The following is a 16,460-nucleotide window of genomic DNA, read 5'->3' as shown; positions in this document are numbered from 1 at the left end:
AATTTCAAGTGAATTTCCACATGACCGCCGAACTGGCCTTTCTCGTTGCAGACATCTCACGTTCAGCATTTGGGCATTGACCCCTCAAACCGTTCTGGTTATCATGACGTCACGCCGCTAACATAATGAGACGCATGTGGACGGCATATGAGTGGGGGACCAAGCTCTATACTAAAGTGGAAACATCAAGAGGACAGGAAATCAACGGAACATTTTCAGCCTCTCTTAGTGGACTTAGAGATGACGGAAGCCTGAATTACATCACCAATTTGCTATAAATAAAATATTTAGGGAGCTATCTCGCTAGTAGATCTTTGAAGACGCTGCATTTGTGAAAAATTTGTTAACATGATCTTTTGTCAATGATACAGATCATTTTGGAAAAAATAAAAAAATATTACTCATGTGTACAAATCAAATTTGCAACTCAAGGTACCACAGTATTGAGACAGAACTGGATTTTGTCCGACCAAAAGCAGGAGCACAAATTAAATTCTGACGCTATCACAAATGTGAGCAAAACTATGGCGGCACTAAAATTATAGCTCACAATCTTTCATTTTTTAAACAAAAACTTGAATATCTGGTACATAAAAAAAACGTGCCGTGTACCAAGCCATACATGAACATTGACATTCTTCCTCTAATGTCTGTCCAGTATCCTGAGCAAAATGTTCAACAATGATAATGTAAACAAATCTCGATTTTCACCAGTCATTCTCGATTTTAATGGAAATAATAAACCCAACAAATATTTAAAGGTTTGATTTATTGAAAAATAAGTCCTACGGAAAATATTAAGGCAATGATATTTTAAACTCATTTAAAACCTGTTTTAACATGAACACAACATTCATGTTATGCGTGTGCATAACTTGCTTCAACGTCACAACTTATTCAATACCAAAGACGTTGTTACGGCATTTTTCCCGCTTTACGGCATCGACAACAATTACATGTGTGCACGCGTATAACTATAAATCATACCACGCTTATACGTCAATATATGCGTCACTGTATACGTCGTCAAGATACTCGTCTGCTATTGGTTGATGTCACGTGTCACTGAGATGCCGATATGCTAAAGACTTGCTCTCGTGTGAGTATACATTTTAGTGCTTAATTCAAATTTGAATTGGTTAGCCATGGGGCCCAAGATTGCTAATGATGTTAAAGGGAGAAGTAAGAAGATGATCACTATGGAAACGAAGCTAGAGATTATCAAGAAATTCGAAGAGGGCACACGCACGCAGCGATACCCTTGCTAGGGAATAGCAATGATGATGATATTTAATTACATACATGTATATTATATATAACTAGTACTTACTACACTGTTTTGATACTAATTTTTAATATGTAGATAAAATTGTGATGTTTTTACCACGGGTTTTGCACGTGTTAGCTAATTAGCATAGGTTTCTACTGCCCGCATACTATGATTTTGCCTTATGAGACCAACTTCCAAACGGATTAATTTCACATGGCGGGGGTGCACTATTTATATATTCATTTACTTTCAAGCGTTTGAGTAAAAAAGGGTCCGACTGAGTCGATTTGCAGCTATTGTTAACATGACTTGTGAACCACCCGTAATTTTGCTACTTACACTAATGCTCAAGACTTCAAGTATTAAAATGACAAACTGATCAAAAAAATGTCAATTATTGCCCGGCTCTAACTGAAACCTCGACTTTTTAAAACCACGATAGAGCATCAAACCACTTATCAGCCCAAGTCGAACCCAAGCACTGTATCTTCAGTAATTTGAGACAATTGAGCACACTTTGGGCTGTAAACAAGCTAAAACAATAGCGGAAAGCTACTATTGTGACACTATTGTGCAAGACTGTCTGTGAGAACATGGCGGAACATTTGATCCAAACAGGTGTGGTCCAGTGGTGGCGTGGATCAGATTGCCTTTACGAGCCGGTGTCCTACTTGGTAAGAAGTCAACTCTATCTGTGAACGCCACAAGTGCATGAAACAGTCTTCAAAGAACGTTTATTTTAAAAACTAAATGTCCCGGCGCAACCGGATCATAAAAATACACTCAGGACGATGAAACTCTAGCCGACCGCCAAAACTGTCCCCAAGAGTCTCCCGACAAACCACCATAATGCACAGGATGAATTATTACAAAGGATGTAACGGCGAAGCCCATAAAAGTGCTTTCAGACACTCAAAAAAAAGAAGAAGCTCTTAAGGTAATTTACGAACACAACCGCAATGTTTACTGTAAAATCATGAATGGACTGCACGTCAAATGCACTTTCGAAGACTTCCATTTAAGAGTTGTTGTGGAGAAAATTATAGTAGAGTTACATTGTCGATAATTATCCAGCCAATTTTAGACACTCATTTGGCTTAACGCTAGAAAATATTTTGGAAAAAATATGAGAGATTTCTATGATGAGACTCTTAAAAACGTAAATTACATCATTGGGATTGAATGACTTAAATTGTGATTTTATTTTTCACCTGCAATTAATACTTTTAAAAACACCTTTTGCCATTTGCTGTCAACTTACAATTACATCACATGTGATGAAGACTGGTAACGACCAATCACGGTTCAGCTTATGAACATATGATGGCCAAAACGTGGGCCATGATTGGCTGCTAGCCGAGCCTTAAGCACATGTGATCAAAAAGAAAAATGTCAAAATGTTTTTAAAGGTATTTGTTGTAAATGAAAAGTAATATAGGTACCTAATTAATTAGACAAAATATGGCTAAATAAATACAATGGCTTAATAATCCCTTTGAGCAACTTGCACCCAAGCAACCAGTTTTTTTTTTATTTTTTTTATTAAAGCTGATTTTAAATCAGCATTCGATATTTTTGCCAGAAAAATAAACTTGTAAATTAATGTTTGTTGGGTTGTCTTTTCATACTATTCAATCGTTCTGGACTTTAACGATTTTAAAACGATTCTAATATAAGAAATCTTTATTCGGTGTCAAATCGATAGGGATCACGTTCCAACTGCAAATCTAAAAATTTGCAAGACATCCGCTATGTCGAGGTCGAGAAACGATGACCGATTGATTGAAGTAGAAGAAACTCCAAATGTTGACTATGAGAAATGCAAGGAGTTTATGTCATCGTCTTGCCTGGAATGCTAATTATGGCAATTAGGCTTTTCGTCCCTTGTCACAAGACACATCCGCTGAGGAATCGAACATTTCGAGAAGGCAGCTGCCCCTGCAGCGAAGCATTCTGGGAGTACGGCCGCTCAGATTCATCCTGTGGCCGTTTGAGGGCTTCCACAACCAACTGTGTAAATACGCGCACACACAAACCATGCATGCATGCATGCACACACACACATGCACACACACACACAAGACCACCAACAGCCATGGTTTCCCAACACAACATCAGCAAACCAAGAAACAACTGCTACTGTCAGCCCCTACTTGCACACAAGGCTAGCAAACGCCAGCATTCGTGCGTACGCAATGGCCATTTCATTAGGTACGCCCGAGCGATATACATTTACATCACTCAATAAAATACCGGAATTTATAGAGGCACCGTTGTTGCTATAATGTAACACGGGCGTGGAGACGGGAGTTCGGAACGATCAGCAGAAACTCATCGATTTATTGAAATTTAACTAACAGACATGTTTAAAAAAAGATGCTATACAGTCGTCCAACGCATATTTGTACATGGTTGTAAAGTTCTATTAATTTTTGTTCATAAAAAATTAGATCAATTTCACAGAACAATATAAACTTCAATCTAAATGTGACCAAAAAAAGATGTCTGTTATTATTCCCTTTCATGAAAGCGGTCTGATCATTGCTCCCATTTGCAAACATCTGCTTTTACGTTGGAAAAGTAACTGAATCCGTTTCAAAGGTTTTGCTGTGTACAACACCAATCCCTCTGGTGTGGCATTTCCTTCATGTTGTTTAGCTATTGTTTATTTTTCACTAAAATCGAGGGTGTCGAAATCCAGTCCGCAAGGGCCGCAATCCTGAATGTTTTTGATATTTCTGTCCTCCAACACACCTAATTCAGATGACCAGGATCGTTATTGTGCTTCTGCTGAGCTTGGTACTGAACTTATCATTTGAATCAGGAGAGTTGGAGTAAAGAAAACATCATAAACAAACAGTAACTGCTTGAGTAACTTTAGTTGGGGAAATAATGGTTTTGCAATACACCTCACTGCAACATTAAAATGTATGCAAGCAATAATCGATACAATAATCAATTCTAAAAATATTCGAGTGACTGCCCTAAGTTTCTAGCGGTTTGAGATTATTAAGATTAAGACATTTGTAAATACTGTAGTTACAATCATCATTAAGAATGTGTCCGGTAATAGCAAATACAATATTTTCAATTAACACCCCCCCCCCCACCCCCCCCCCCCCCCCCCCCCCCCCCCCACACACACACACACACACCCCATGCTATGATGTTAACCCTCAGTAACATTTACTGCTGCTCAACTGAAAGACAAGTCTGTAAATATCAACAATACACAAGCTTGCATAGCTCTCCCGTTTTATTAGCTCCATGCAGGAGACTTTCATTGGCTTAGTTTTGTCTGCAAGTGCCTGCTTTACAAACGTCTACCAGGATTTAGAAAACTTCACTCTGCTTTGGAGACACTTCAAAGGAAATGGAATTACTTCAGCTTATCGTGGTAAAAATAGTTCCAGTGTTAGGGGGGGGGGGGGGGGGGGGGGGGGGGGGGGGGAAGCAAAACAAACTATTTCATTAAAAAGTAATGCTAAGGTAAAATCTTTAAATATCCTCAGAATCTGATCATATGCACACAGTGGGTAAAAACAATAATCCCATCTTATCAGTCCATCTTATTGTAATTAAAAAGAAAAAATAAGAAACATTAAATATACAATACAAAAGGAAGCCAAAACTGAAAAATCGAGCTAAAGTGTAAAATATACTACTATTAAAAATGCAAAAACTCAACAAGAAAAAACAAAATGCTATGCAAACAGGCCCAATGTAAAATTAACAAAAGGTCAAAAGCATGTAGAGTATGTTTTTTAAACCTAAGACACACTAAAACAACTTAAAACATCATGTATATACAAACACTACTGAAGTCAAAAATAAAAAACATTAGGTATTATATAATTTTAGAGGTGTCACATGTTACGCACAATATGGCAAAAAACAAAACTTTTTGCCCAGAAACAACAAAAATACTACATTGGCAACAACAAAAACCACACATTTCAACAAACTAAAAAACATGCAACAATACAGTTAATTCAGGGAAGTCACTTTTTTGCACCTGATTTTGAGGCTTAACAAAAATAAAAATCACACCATGGCAATGTATTATGGACAGAAAAAACTACACATTGTCTTTTTTTATATTTTTTTGTAATTATTTATAAATCGAAAAAAAGTTTTTTATTTTGGGAGCGAAGCAGTTTAATCAAGAAGCCTAAAACATTAAACACTCTCACAGTTAGTTGGTTATGTTGACTTTAGCTGTTTTTGTTGACAAGTTGCACATAGTACACAATTTTCTTCATTTTGGTAACATTTCTTTCGACATTTGTAATTTTCTAGAATTCTAGAATCTTAGTAAAGTAAAATTTCCGAACTCCGATCAACTATAAATGTTGTGATGGAGCCGATTTCCGATCACGTGATCGAGATCTGAACATCCCTAATTAACGCATCAATTACCCAGTTCAAACTCAAGCAAAACGCACAAGAGCAGAAAACGTCAAACATACGATTTTAAAATACACATTTTTAAATCTGTGTATTAAAACCAACACAAAGTAAAATAACCGAAAATATTCTGACTGGGAGATAAACTAATTATTGCTTAAAATACAATGGGTAAAACGCGTATGTGGTTGGCATCACCAAGCTTCCATTAAGACGCTTTTAAATTATTTTATTAAATATTTTAAAAGTAAATTCACATGGGGGCGGGGGTCTTAAGGAAATGTAGTTTAAACACTTTTTATAGCGCGCGGAAACGCCATCAAATGAATTGTCTAGTCTAGTGGAATTTGGGACTCAAGACACTTTACAGTTGTCCAAATGCTGCTAGGCCGGTTCAAACGTTTAACGCCTTTCCCCCAAACATTTTAGCATACAAACACACAGGGAAAATAAGAGTTGAAAAAAAAAAAGTAATGTAGGTCTTTTGTGGAGAAAAGACAATGGACTTTACACCCCGAAATGTTTGCTCCCCTCCCAGCTAAATGAATGACTTCTACGGCCAAACTGTCCTTCAGCGTCGGCCCAATTCTGACTTCACCCCCCCCTCTTCCAAACCGTCTTTGTCGCTTCATTCCCGGCTTTAAAAAAAAGTGGAAGCTTACGTGGCCCTCCACGGGGGAGACCAACATGCAACCTTCTTAATATTGCTTGCCTACGGTTTGAAACAAGTGGGGGAGAAAAAAAAAAAGAAAGGAGGCGACCATCGCGTCCTCCCCACCATTGTTTGCTGAGCCCATCCACGACGAAGCTAACCTCCCCCTTTATCGCCTTCTCGTCTTTCGTAAAAGCCTTTCCATCAACTCTTCAATACCGACATGACTCGGCCACTCGCGTTTGAAGACATTTGAAATGTAAAACGAGTACTTACTTATGGCAGAGTGTCCATGCAGCTATTTGTCTCACTTTCCACTTTCTTTCCTATCCGCCGTGAAAGCCCCCCCACTCACTCCCATTTCCCCGCCCATCCCTGGTTTCCCACTGGGAGGTTAGGCGGAAAAGGCGGGGCTTAGCTCCGAGTTTAAACGTCAACTAAGCGCTACAAAAAACTTTTTTTTTTTCTATTTAGATTTAAGATTCTATTTGTACGTTGCTTTGGTCAGAATGAACATATCTGTTGCTAAATAAATACCCCCGTTGGTGCAGCAAAATTTCTCTCTATTTTTTTAAGGACCCTCGTTATTCGCGAGGGACAAAACTGCGCAGAATTGACCCCCCCATTATAAATGGTTGTTAACCCATACACTATTAAAAAGAAGTACATGTTTACTCAATTACAACGAGGAAACAGATTATGGGCAATATTATGAATTAATTTTCGATTAATCGAGAATCTTAATTATTAATTTAAGAAGTTTTAAAGAGATGGGAAAACCAGGTCCACAAAGCAAAAACCCAGCCACAGTTTTGCTTTAGCCACCGGTGCTTCCGCTTAACTGGCAGGTTAATGAGCTCATTTGACCGAAGGTTGAATAAACGCACCTGTGGCTAAAACCAAAATGTGGCATGGGTTTTATTTCTGACCTGGTATTCCCATCACCGAATTTCCAATAGAAAGGGGAATTTTACACATAAACAAAAAGTTTATGAAAACATATAATGTTCTAAATGAGTGACTACCGAGAGAAAATAAACAATTTTATCACACATATGAAATCTAATCAATATTTGAAATCAGTTGCCTCATTTTAATTGAGTAAATGTGGTGTTTTCTTTCTTAGTGTACAGTCAAGAAAAAAAAACGCAAACAAGCACTTTCTATGAAAAACAGGGATTGCACAATTAAAATAAAAAATTCTATTCACACACACACACAAAAATCTGCTATTACGTAAATCAATGGGTGTGTAACTGCAAGTCAGGATTGGATTCACTGTGTTAAAAGCATTTAACCATCAATTCAGAGGTTGGGTGTTGTCTCCGGGTACTTCGCCTTTTACAATGATACATGCCTACTTAAAATTACAAAATCATGCACAAATGCTTTATCGCCACAAAATAAATTCAAAATTTCGATTCACCATTATATGTATAAATAACAAAACAAACAGAAAAATGCTATTTACATACACTTTACTAATTAAAAAAAACAACTAAATTAAAATCAATGTTTACAATTATTTTACACTCTATTAGTTGTTGCTATGTGCACCTTTTTGCATTGAAGAAAACACAAAGTGTAAAAAGAAGTATTTATTTTCTCATCAAGGTATGGCAGCAGATGAAAGACTCCTGCCGCTGACGTCAACAATTGTGAAATAATGAATCTACAACAAAAGAGCAACAAGCCCAACCAAAATGAAGTAAGCAGTGCAAAACACATCCTTGTTCTAGAATACGCAATCGACTTTTCATTTACAAAGCCACTTTTTTTTTTGTTCAGCTGGGCTCAAGAGAAAGTGGTTTCTTAATCATTGATGATAATTACAGTTATTTACAACAAAGATTACAGTATTGCACACGACAATGGCTTTCACGCACACGCTCCAACACATATTTGTCATCGCTCGTACAAATGGAGATAAAAAGCAAGAGAGTTAAATTAAAAGAAATATGAACATCATTGCCCAGGTCTGCTGCTGGTACCTGACCAGACGATTTTGAGGACCGCCCCCTCCGCACGTGCCGCCATTTTGAGGTTTAAAACAACCTTCAAGAGGCGCGTTTACCTGCTTGTGTGTTTTTCAATAGAAGCAACACGGTCCGGGGTCTGCAGGCAGGTCTATGTAGTAGTAGTAATAGTAGTACTCGTAGTGGTGGTGGATGTGGTCAGTAGGTGGCGCTGGCGGCCTCCCTCTGGGAGCTGAACAGGATGTCGGCCTTGGAGCTGAGCACGTAGGTGAGCAGCAGGGAGGTGAGCAGCACGCCCACGCCAACGCCCAGAGTCAACATCTAGTCGGCGGAAACACGGAAAGAAAATGTTGCCTCGCTAAATAAAATTCCACTTTGATTACAAATGGCAATCGGGCAATAAACGTGGGGCAAATAAAGGCAGTAGCGCTCGACAATCAAAAGTTGCAAAAAACATTATGCTTCATTGAGTATGGAAGATAAACTCAGTCAATCCCAAATATGTGTTATTTTTTTAATGTTTAGACAGTCAAACGCGGGTGTTCATTTATTAGGTTTTTGGTGAATAGGACAGTCGGAAAATGACTAGCGTTGAAAATAGTTAAGTAGGAAAGAACTAGAGAAATCAATTACTTTAGTGCATAAATAACTTAAGTACCTAAGCGCCTTCCCTTAGTTAAAAGTTAAAAAAAAAATCTTTGGTAAATAATTACTAAAAGTAATGAATTATTTTTGTATTTAATTACCTAAAATAACAACTTTGACACTCGATCACTTGATTGCCCAGGGTAATCGATTACTTGAGCTCCTAATTACCTAAAAGAATTGATTACTTTATTTTAATTTATTTATTTATGAAACCCCGCCATTAACTAGGTGACTGCCACTTTATTAGGCTTGTGAAATGATTTGAGAGCATGACATGCAATGTAGGTATGTCGCTACCTCCAGCTCGTGACTGGCCACCAGGAAGACTCGGCCCTTGATGGACTTCCAACGGGACTCGGTCCAGGTGGAGTAGTTTGTAGAGGTGAACTCCCGCAGCGGGTCAAAGGCGGGCGACAACGCCTTGGACAGATGCACTGTGGAACGGACGCAGTAACCCGCTCTCTGGGTGGTGTTGGGCGCCGGCGCGCCTTGGACCCACGTGTACGTGTACATCTGATGAAGAGGAGCCATGCTCGTCAATTTTTTTTTTTTTTTGATGGTGACCCGCCCCCGATCGCCAAGACCACCGCTCACGTGTTTGCTCTGAGTATCGCTCTCTTCCATGCGCTGGTTCTGGCAGTCCTGCTGGGTGACGTTCACCACACTGCCCGTCAGGTTGGCTAGCAGGTGCTGTACCAGGTGGGTGGGCTCGCTTGGCTGCTGCACCACTCCCACGTAGAAGTTTGTGGCCGTGTCCTCTGCAGCACGCAACGCATACGTTTCAAATCACATCCTGACAAACATCACAACCCGTATCCCCCAACTACTAATGATGAGAGTTCCTCGACAATAGTGCGACAATAGAGTGCACTTTTTTTTTTATAAAAAGGGATAGACCCAATAATTAGCCATTTTCAGCAATAAAAAGATAATCTAACTATAATTATTTTGATGAGAATGACTTTTCATGCACAATTAATACTTCAAAAAAAATCTACCGACTATAAATGATACATGTGCTGAAGGATGGGGTAACGACCAATCACAGCTCTCCTTGAGCTGTGTCACATGACAAACAGGTGAATCATGATTGATCATTATCCCAGCACCAATAAAAAAGCTGTTTTTTTTGTTTTGTTTTTTGCTCAACCGCAAAAAGAAATTGAGTTTATTAAATGATAAACGATTGAATTTGTGACGAGTCCTTTGTGAGCAGAAGTGTTTTTTCCCATAATATTCATAAACAATATTCTACTTCAATCAATGGTGAATTATTGGAAGGCGCCATCTGTTCGAGAAATAAATGCCTATCCTAAAAATTGCAATACATTTCTACAACAATAGTTCTTCAAAAAAGGGCGGGGTCTGTTTAATCTGCTCAACTGCAAATGGGGTTAGAAATTGGGGCAAGTGCTATTTCACCATGAAAACTCAAACATACTATTTTAGGTCCTTATAGAGTGGACCAATTAGTTTCCATGCGCGGCATCCATTTGAGAGATATCTGTCCTGCAAAATTTTGAACGTTATCCCAAATACTCACTTAGGTGGCCCGCGAGGTCGGCGGGAACGATCTGCTGCAGCCAGCTGTTGTTTGATTGGATAAGGAAGGAGTAAAGCATCTGAGTCACCTGAGGGAGTGAAAACAAACACGGACGTTTGCAAACGCATACAAAGCCATCAATTCATCTGCACCAGAGAAAGCAAAGTAGGACAAGAGTCATTACTATTTGGGCGTCGGCGTTGATGGCGCTCAGCTGGGCTTGCTCCCCCCCTGCCTGCTTGTACAAAGCTCGAGCGAGCATGGTGGCCACTTCGGCCAGAGCCTGAAAGGCACATGAAATCTTGACGACAAGTGACAAAAGGAGGTTTTACAACGGCGTCGACGCACACCTTGGCCGTGTCGGTGACAAACCGCAGCTGCTCCTCTTGGGTCATGTTCTGCGGGTACGACACGCGCAGGTATTCGGCGTTATCGTACATGCTCTCGTAGAACCTGAGCAGATTTTATGGAAAGCTGATTTGACAATGACATGATCCAAAGTCACTTTCAAGCTACTGAAATCATGTCGACCACAACCCCAACACCCCAGTTGTCATGCCAACGCCAAAATGTAAAGCAGAGCTGCATGTCGCTTTGTTGGCTGCTCAGATTAGCATGACCATTAGCTTCTGAGAAGTGCTTGGTTAGTGATGTTGGCATAATGATGGAAGCAAGGTTAAAACAGTTTTTTTTTCCCCCTTCATTACAGGCGTTTTTTGTTTCATTTTGAGTCTGGAACCTTTTTTTTTCCAGATTCAGTGAATTATTTTTTTGAACATGTTTGCTACGTTTCACTTAGTTGAAATGCTTTGATTAGTTTTGATTTGATTTACTTTTTTCATAAAATATATAAGCAATAAAATACATTTTCAGACAATTAAGAAATATATTAAGTATATAATTTTATATATTTTTTTTACTATTTTTATATAACATATATAATTTTTATAATATATAATATATATTTTTTAGATACTTTTTATAATATATTATAAAAATATATTTATAACTGTTATAAATGTGTGGTATCTCTTGAAAGCTACATAGTCAAGAAAACATTTATAAAGCACATTTAAAAAGATCAGAGTCAACCAAAGTGCTGGACAATCAAATACAAGTGCAAATAGAAACATAAAAACACTTAAAGCGCGTAACACACACGGGCTAAAACGCAGATAAGACAGCACTGTAGGGATATCAGCTTTCAAGATACAATAAAAGAAAGCGAGAAGAATTACTTTTCCGAATCTAGCCTTGATAAATGAAGCAGTGAATAACACGCTCCAAATCTGCCTGTGTAAGATAAATGTTAGTTCTTGCAAGGAGCCTCAGCTAGATGTTTGTGAAATTTGAAGTCACTGTTCAGTAGGACACCAAGGTTTATAACGGTCGCACATGTTTTGGTACTGAGGGGACCCAGGATGTTGGTTATGGAGTTTAGGGTGACGTGGCCAAAAGTAATGACTTCTGTTTTACTATCGTTGAAGATAAGGTTAGATTAAAAACGAGGTCATTGAGTGCTGCGCAATAAAGTAAACCATGACTGTCCAACAAGGAATGGAACTTCTTTGTTCTGGAACCTTGCCGAAAATGCATAAATAGTCTTTTTGAAATTCATACATATTCCCCAAATCCCTTTTTGACCTGTTGCTGAAAGACGACTCGTGGTCCACGATGACCACGCCGGGGATGGGCCGCGATCGCAGGAACCGCTGAAAGGACGAGGGAGGCAGTGGCCGCGACACGTTGGGCTCGCGCACCGAGACATTCAAAGCTGTCACGGCCGACTGGACGTTCGCTACCAACGTCTCCACCTGACACACAATGACAGAAGGAGAATTGAGGATGTCTTACGAGATGCGTCAAGCCGGGAAGGGAGATGGACATACCTCCTCGTTGATGCTGTTGTCCCTCCTGGAGACGGGATCGGAGTGGAGCCATAGTCGGGCGTCGGCACGCAGGCCCACCTGTTTGAAACACCTTCAAATTACTTCTTGGTTTTATCTTCAGACTACTACAACCTAAATCTAAATCCACATTTGGTTAACCGCGCAAAAGCAAATTCACCTTAATGCCGGATTACATGTTCAAACAAACCTGTCCAACTTCCAGCACAGAGTGAACGTTGTCCAAGTCTACCACAAATTGCTGGTTTTCCAAGTCGTACACCATCCTAGAACTGCCAATGTAGTCAAAGGTTTCCTGCAGGCCGACAAAAATTACGATCCTTAATTTCCAATATAAATAAATACATTCATTATGGGTGAAAAAAAAAAAAAAAACATGCGGACCCCCTGGAAGAAGGTGTAAAGGATGGTGCGGTTGGGCGGCGACTCCTGGGTGATGTTGCGCAAAGCGTGGGCGGCCGCCAGCAAAGTGATGAAGCCAGAAGCTGCGCTCTGCGCTCCGGGAGCAATGTCGAAGAAAAACGATCGGCTGTCCAGCTGCACAAGGGGAAAGCAGCGACGTTACCAGTTTTTAATTTCCCCAAATTTTGTGCGTGTGTAAAACAATACCAGGTTTAATTTACCTTTCAGATTCTAATTTTGGGGGTGTTAAGTTCTTGTTTTGTACTAAAATATTTAGATGAAAAGACATTTTGAGGGTGGAAGATGTTTTTTTTTTCTTAACTGGACAGCAAGCATGTGTGTGTGTGTGTGTGTGTGTGTGTGTCTATATATATATATATCAAACTATTGATCTTTTAAATGGAGATATATTTGTTTTATGTACTTTCTTTATTTTAATCCAACTATGTTCTTATCCGAGTGTCAACATATAAACAGAAAAAATGAGAAAAAAGTTTTGGATTAATTATTTTTTTTTTTTTCCCTTTGAAGATTTTTTTGTAATAGAAGTTTTTTTTTTTAATTTTAAAAACGTGTTCTTGTCATTTTAAACAAATGCACTCTGGTACTTAGGGTTACCATACAAAAATAAACAGAAAAACAGTGATAAAGATGCATGTGTGAACATTTCCAAGTTGTTTGATTATCTCAATGTAATGTTCGTAACTGACCCGAGCGGCAGCGATGATGACACTTTCGAACTGCTTGTGTCCTTTGGCCGTGTTGTTGAGCGGCTTGGTGCTGGCCCAAACGTTGAAGTCGCCCAGCGGGTCGCAAACGTACTCTACACGGAGACTAAAGTGTTAGGGGACGCTTTTGTCTGGCACGCTAAGCCGCGGGTGGAGAGAAGACGGATTACCCGGTGTGATGCTGAAGTTGATGTCGTTCCGCCTCATGCAGGTGGCCGTGTTGGTGACGGCCGACATGTGCGAGTAGAGCTGCATGGCGCACAGCGGATACTGGGGCGTGCTGCCGTTCGCCGCCCGGTTGTGGTCCAAGTAGCACTGGCAGGGACGCATCCGTTCGACGTCAGACTGGCATTGTTCTAGCTCAATTGGCAGAACGAATGTACGTGCGCAAGCGTCGCCTACCTGCCGGATGAGGAGCGTCTCGTTGTCGTCTTTCAGGGAGAAGATGGGGAAATCAAACTCCTCGTAGGACAAGCCGCTGCCAAAAGGATTCCACACCGTTGTGCTGCAGTGGGCCAAGGCCGGGTCGTAGCTCTCGGAATACACGCCTTGAAGGAAACGATATTCATCACATATTACATGTACAACTTTGTTTATTAATGCTTATTGAAATGTGACAAGTCTTTTTCAATGAATATATTGTTTTCTGTTTTAGATACAAAATAGAGAAGCTAAAAAGCCATGTAAAGATGGAAGTGTAGAAAAAGCACCTGTGTTTTCATTGGGACACGTGTCGTGCGGAGAGAAGCCCTCTGCCGGATTGGCGTTTGGTGCCACGACGGCCACACCCGCGACCCTGCTGGAGCCGTTATTGAGCTTCATCATGATGGACCTGGTGGGCACAGAGAAAACATTCAATGGGTCACATTGTCGAAAATTAGCTTTCAGTAACAAGCACCAAGCAAGACTTAAACCTCATGTAACATGGATCAGCGTTACTACCGCAATGGCAAAAAAAAAAAAAAAACCTGGTGAAGAGATGGTGCTCCAGGATAACCATATATGGAGGATGGAGACCCGTGCGCAGCACAAAGTCCAGGTTTTCCTCCGACTCTAGCACATGGAGCACCCCCACGTCTCCGGACAATGAAGCTGGTGGAGGATGAATTCAAGTATTAAAAACGCTAGTGGAACATGCCCTTAAACTCATCCAGACGCTTTACTCACACTGGCAGCCGATCTGATGTGTGGCATTGAGCAGCCGGACACACGGGACTGTGTAGTTGAGGTGGACGTAGATCTTCTTTTCCACTGATGTACAGCCAGCACCTATGGGAAAATTATTAGTCCATTCATTGAGACATTTTTAAAAGTAAAATGTTTTGATTGTGTGTATATTTAATTTGATGACTAAATAAGTAAACAAACCATTTATGAGAAAGACCTTTTCTAAAGAACTTTATTCACACAAAAGCATTTCTATGAGTACCAGTTCTAGACTTCCTAAAATATTGAGTATATATTCTGAATTTTGGGATTGTTTGAAAAAGAAAAAAGTCTTTTCATGACAATATTACAAAAGAATAAATACTGAATTTCCTCTAGTATTAGTCAAGAGTGTTTATTTGTTCACTGATGTCTATAGACATCAAAGACCCATTTTAACTGCGCCGAATGTGAACAATTAATGAACATAATACATTACTTTTTGTAAATAAATAATACTGCCATGACCTATTCTGGCATTTCACAAAAGACAATTTAACTCAAACACTGCCATTGATGGCTGAAGTAACCAAATATTAATTTTTATTGGTATGGTGGTATATGCGTTAGAAGGTAAGGCGCTTTTCATTCACGAGATGAGCTGTGATTTGTTGTTACCTGGACCATCTGCAACATCATTTTCAGTTGATGCAAAGTGGAAAAAATGTTTCTAATGTCATTCATTGTACATGAAACAAAATGTAGTTACAAAATATTAACGTTTTTACTGCTGGTACGAACTGAATGGAACTACTATCACTACATTACTACTACCAATACATTAGCAAACATTTATACAATCAAGTGTTCTACTGGTCATTAATTCAGTAAAAACTTTTTTCCCACCATTTTGCTACATTTAAGCATTGTTTTCTGCTCAAACTTTGCATGTTATTAGTGGTAGCTAAAATACTGTTACATTAAACAATACGCTATTCCCTTATTAATAAAACCCCTGCCTAATACTACGCTACTGCATTTAAATATTTGTCATGATGATGAAAAGTTAAGAACCACTGGTCTGGCCTAGCCACATCAAGATATAGGGTTAAAAATAAATAAATGAATAAAAAACACATTTGAATTGTGTTTCCGCGATTATTTCCACGCCGAACTGATCAGGAATACCGGTTTAGGTTGAACAAGATTAAATGGACACTTTACAATAGTTGCGTGAGAGATTATGTTCAATTTGGGATAGATCACGTCAATTGTTGATGGGATGTCATTTGAGGCTGCGGTTGCGCTCCAGGCGGATGGAAATCACGAGTAGTCACGCTCAAGATCAGACGCCCATTGTAGAAGTACTAATCCAGACTTTCGACACACAGACGCTTTCGGTTTGTGATATTTAAAGTTCACGAGACGCTGAATGCAGGCCCAACCATTGGTGGCATTTAAACGTAACAATAAACAGGTAATTTACACAAAAGCTAATTCTATTGAGAAGTCTATTCGCTACTAGCCTAGCATACGGCTAGCTAACTCACAAAAGAAGTCGGAAGAAGCGACCCGTTTTGTCTGGGGAACACACTCAGGTGAATAAAAACATGAAGATCGGCAAAATTAAAGCTGCGCAGGTGTCAACTTACCAATGAAACATACACAAAGAAAAAAGTTACATATCCATTTGTTCGACTGCAAATCCATCTTCCTGGTTTGAAATAAGACCAACACAACAGGAAGTTGCGACAAAAACGTCCTTGTTCCGGTGTTTGATT

The 16,460-nt window shown here is 39.5% G+C and overlaps 2 protein-coding genes and 1 long non-coding RNA gene across 4 annotated transcripts in view; 1 reads left to right on the top strand and 2 right to left on the bottom strand.

The window, feature by feature from the left end:
* vangl2 (VANGL planar cell polarity protein 2) overlaps positions 1–6,666 on the bottom strand; it is a 16,577-nt gene extending 9,911 nt beyond the window's left edge. For both annotated transcript variants that reach the window (XM_088430478.1, XM_088430479.1), the window contains exon 1: positions 6,606–6,666. The gene's annotated coding sequence lies outside the window, so the exon portion shown is untranslated. The remainder of the gene's footprint in view (positions 1–6,605) is intronic.
* Positions 1,055–8,037, top strand: LOC148414709 (uncharacterized). The gene is made up of 4 exons (XR_015867524.1): positions 1,055–1,099; positions 1,889–1,944; positions 3,165–3,284; positions 7,944–8,037. It is a non-coding gene; the product is annotated as an uncharacterized LOC148414709 (long non-coding RNA).
* On the bottom strand, positions 7,913–16,460 carry ncstn (nicastrin). Its single transcript, XM_088430473.1, has 17 exons — positions 16,332–16,460; positions 14,701–14,802; positions 14,502–14,625; positions 14,244–14,365; positions 13,936–14,081; positions 13,704–13,848; positions 13,516–13,628; positions 12,788–12,940; positions 12,594–12,698; positions 12,386–12,463; positions 12,141–12,310; positions 10,847–10,949; positions 10,681–10,779; positions 10,497–10,584; positions 9,548–9,711; positions 9,251–9,466; positions 7,913–8,626 (listed from the first exon to the last, which is right to left on the bottom strand). Exons 1-17 carry the CDS (start codon positions 16,387–16,389, stop codon positions 8,504–8,506), a joined length of 2,109 nt encoding a protein of 702 aa, XP_088286599.1. The 5' UTR covers positions 16,390–16,460; the 3' UTR covers positions 7,913–8,503.

The sequence above is a fragment of the Hippichthys cyanospilos genome, chromosome 12, assembly GCF_059441005.1.
Source record: "Hippichthys cyanospilos isolate Australia breed blue-spotted pipefish chromosome 12, RoL_Hcya_1.0, whole genome shotgun sequence".
Classification (NCBI taxonomy): Eukaryota; Metazoa; Chordata; class Actinopteri; order Syngnathiformes; family Syngnathidae; genus Hippichthys; species Hippichthys cyanospilos.
Note: the sequence above shows the minus strand (reverse complement) of the source record. Positions and strands in the feature narration are given on the sequence as shown.

Bases quoted from the DNA above. Each gene is read 5' to 3' on its own strand.
- ncstn (XM_088430473.1), bottom strand. From the start codon at position 16,389: ATGGATTTGCAGTCGAACAAATGGATATGTAACTTTTTTCTTTGTGTA. The intron at 12,464-12,593 runs GTTTGTTTGAAC...TGTTTCAAACAG, and splicing joins CTGTGCTGGAAGTTGGACAG to GTGGGCCTGCGTGCCGACGC. The intron at 8,627-9,250 runs GTAGCGACATAC...TCCGCCGACTAG, and splicing joins TGGCCAGTCACGAGCTGGAG to ATGTTGACTCTGGGCGTTGG.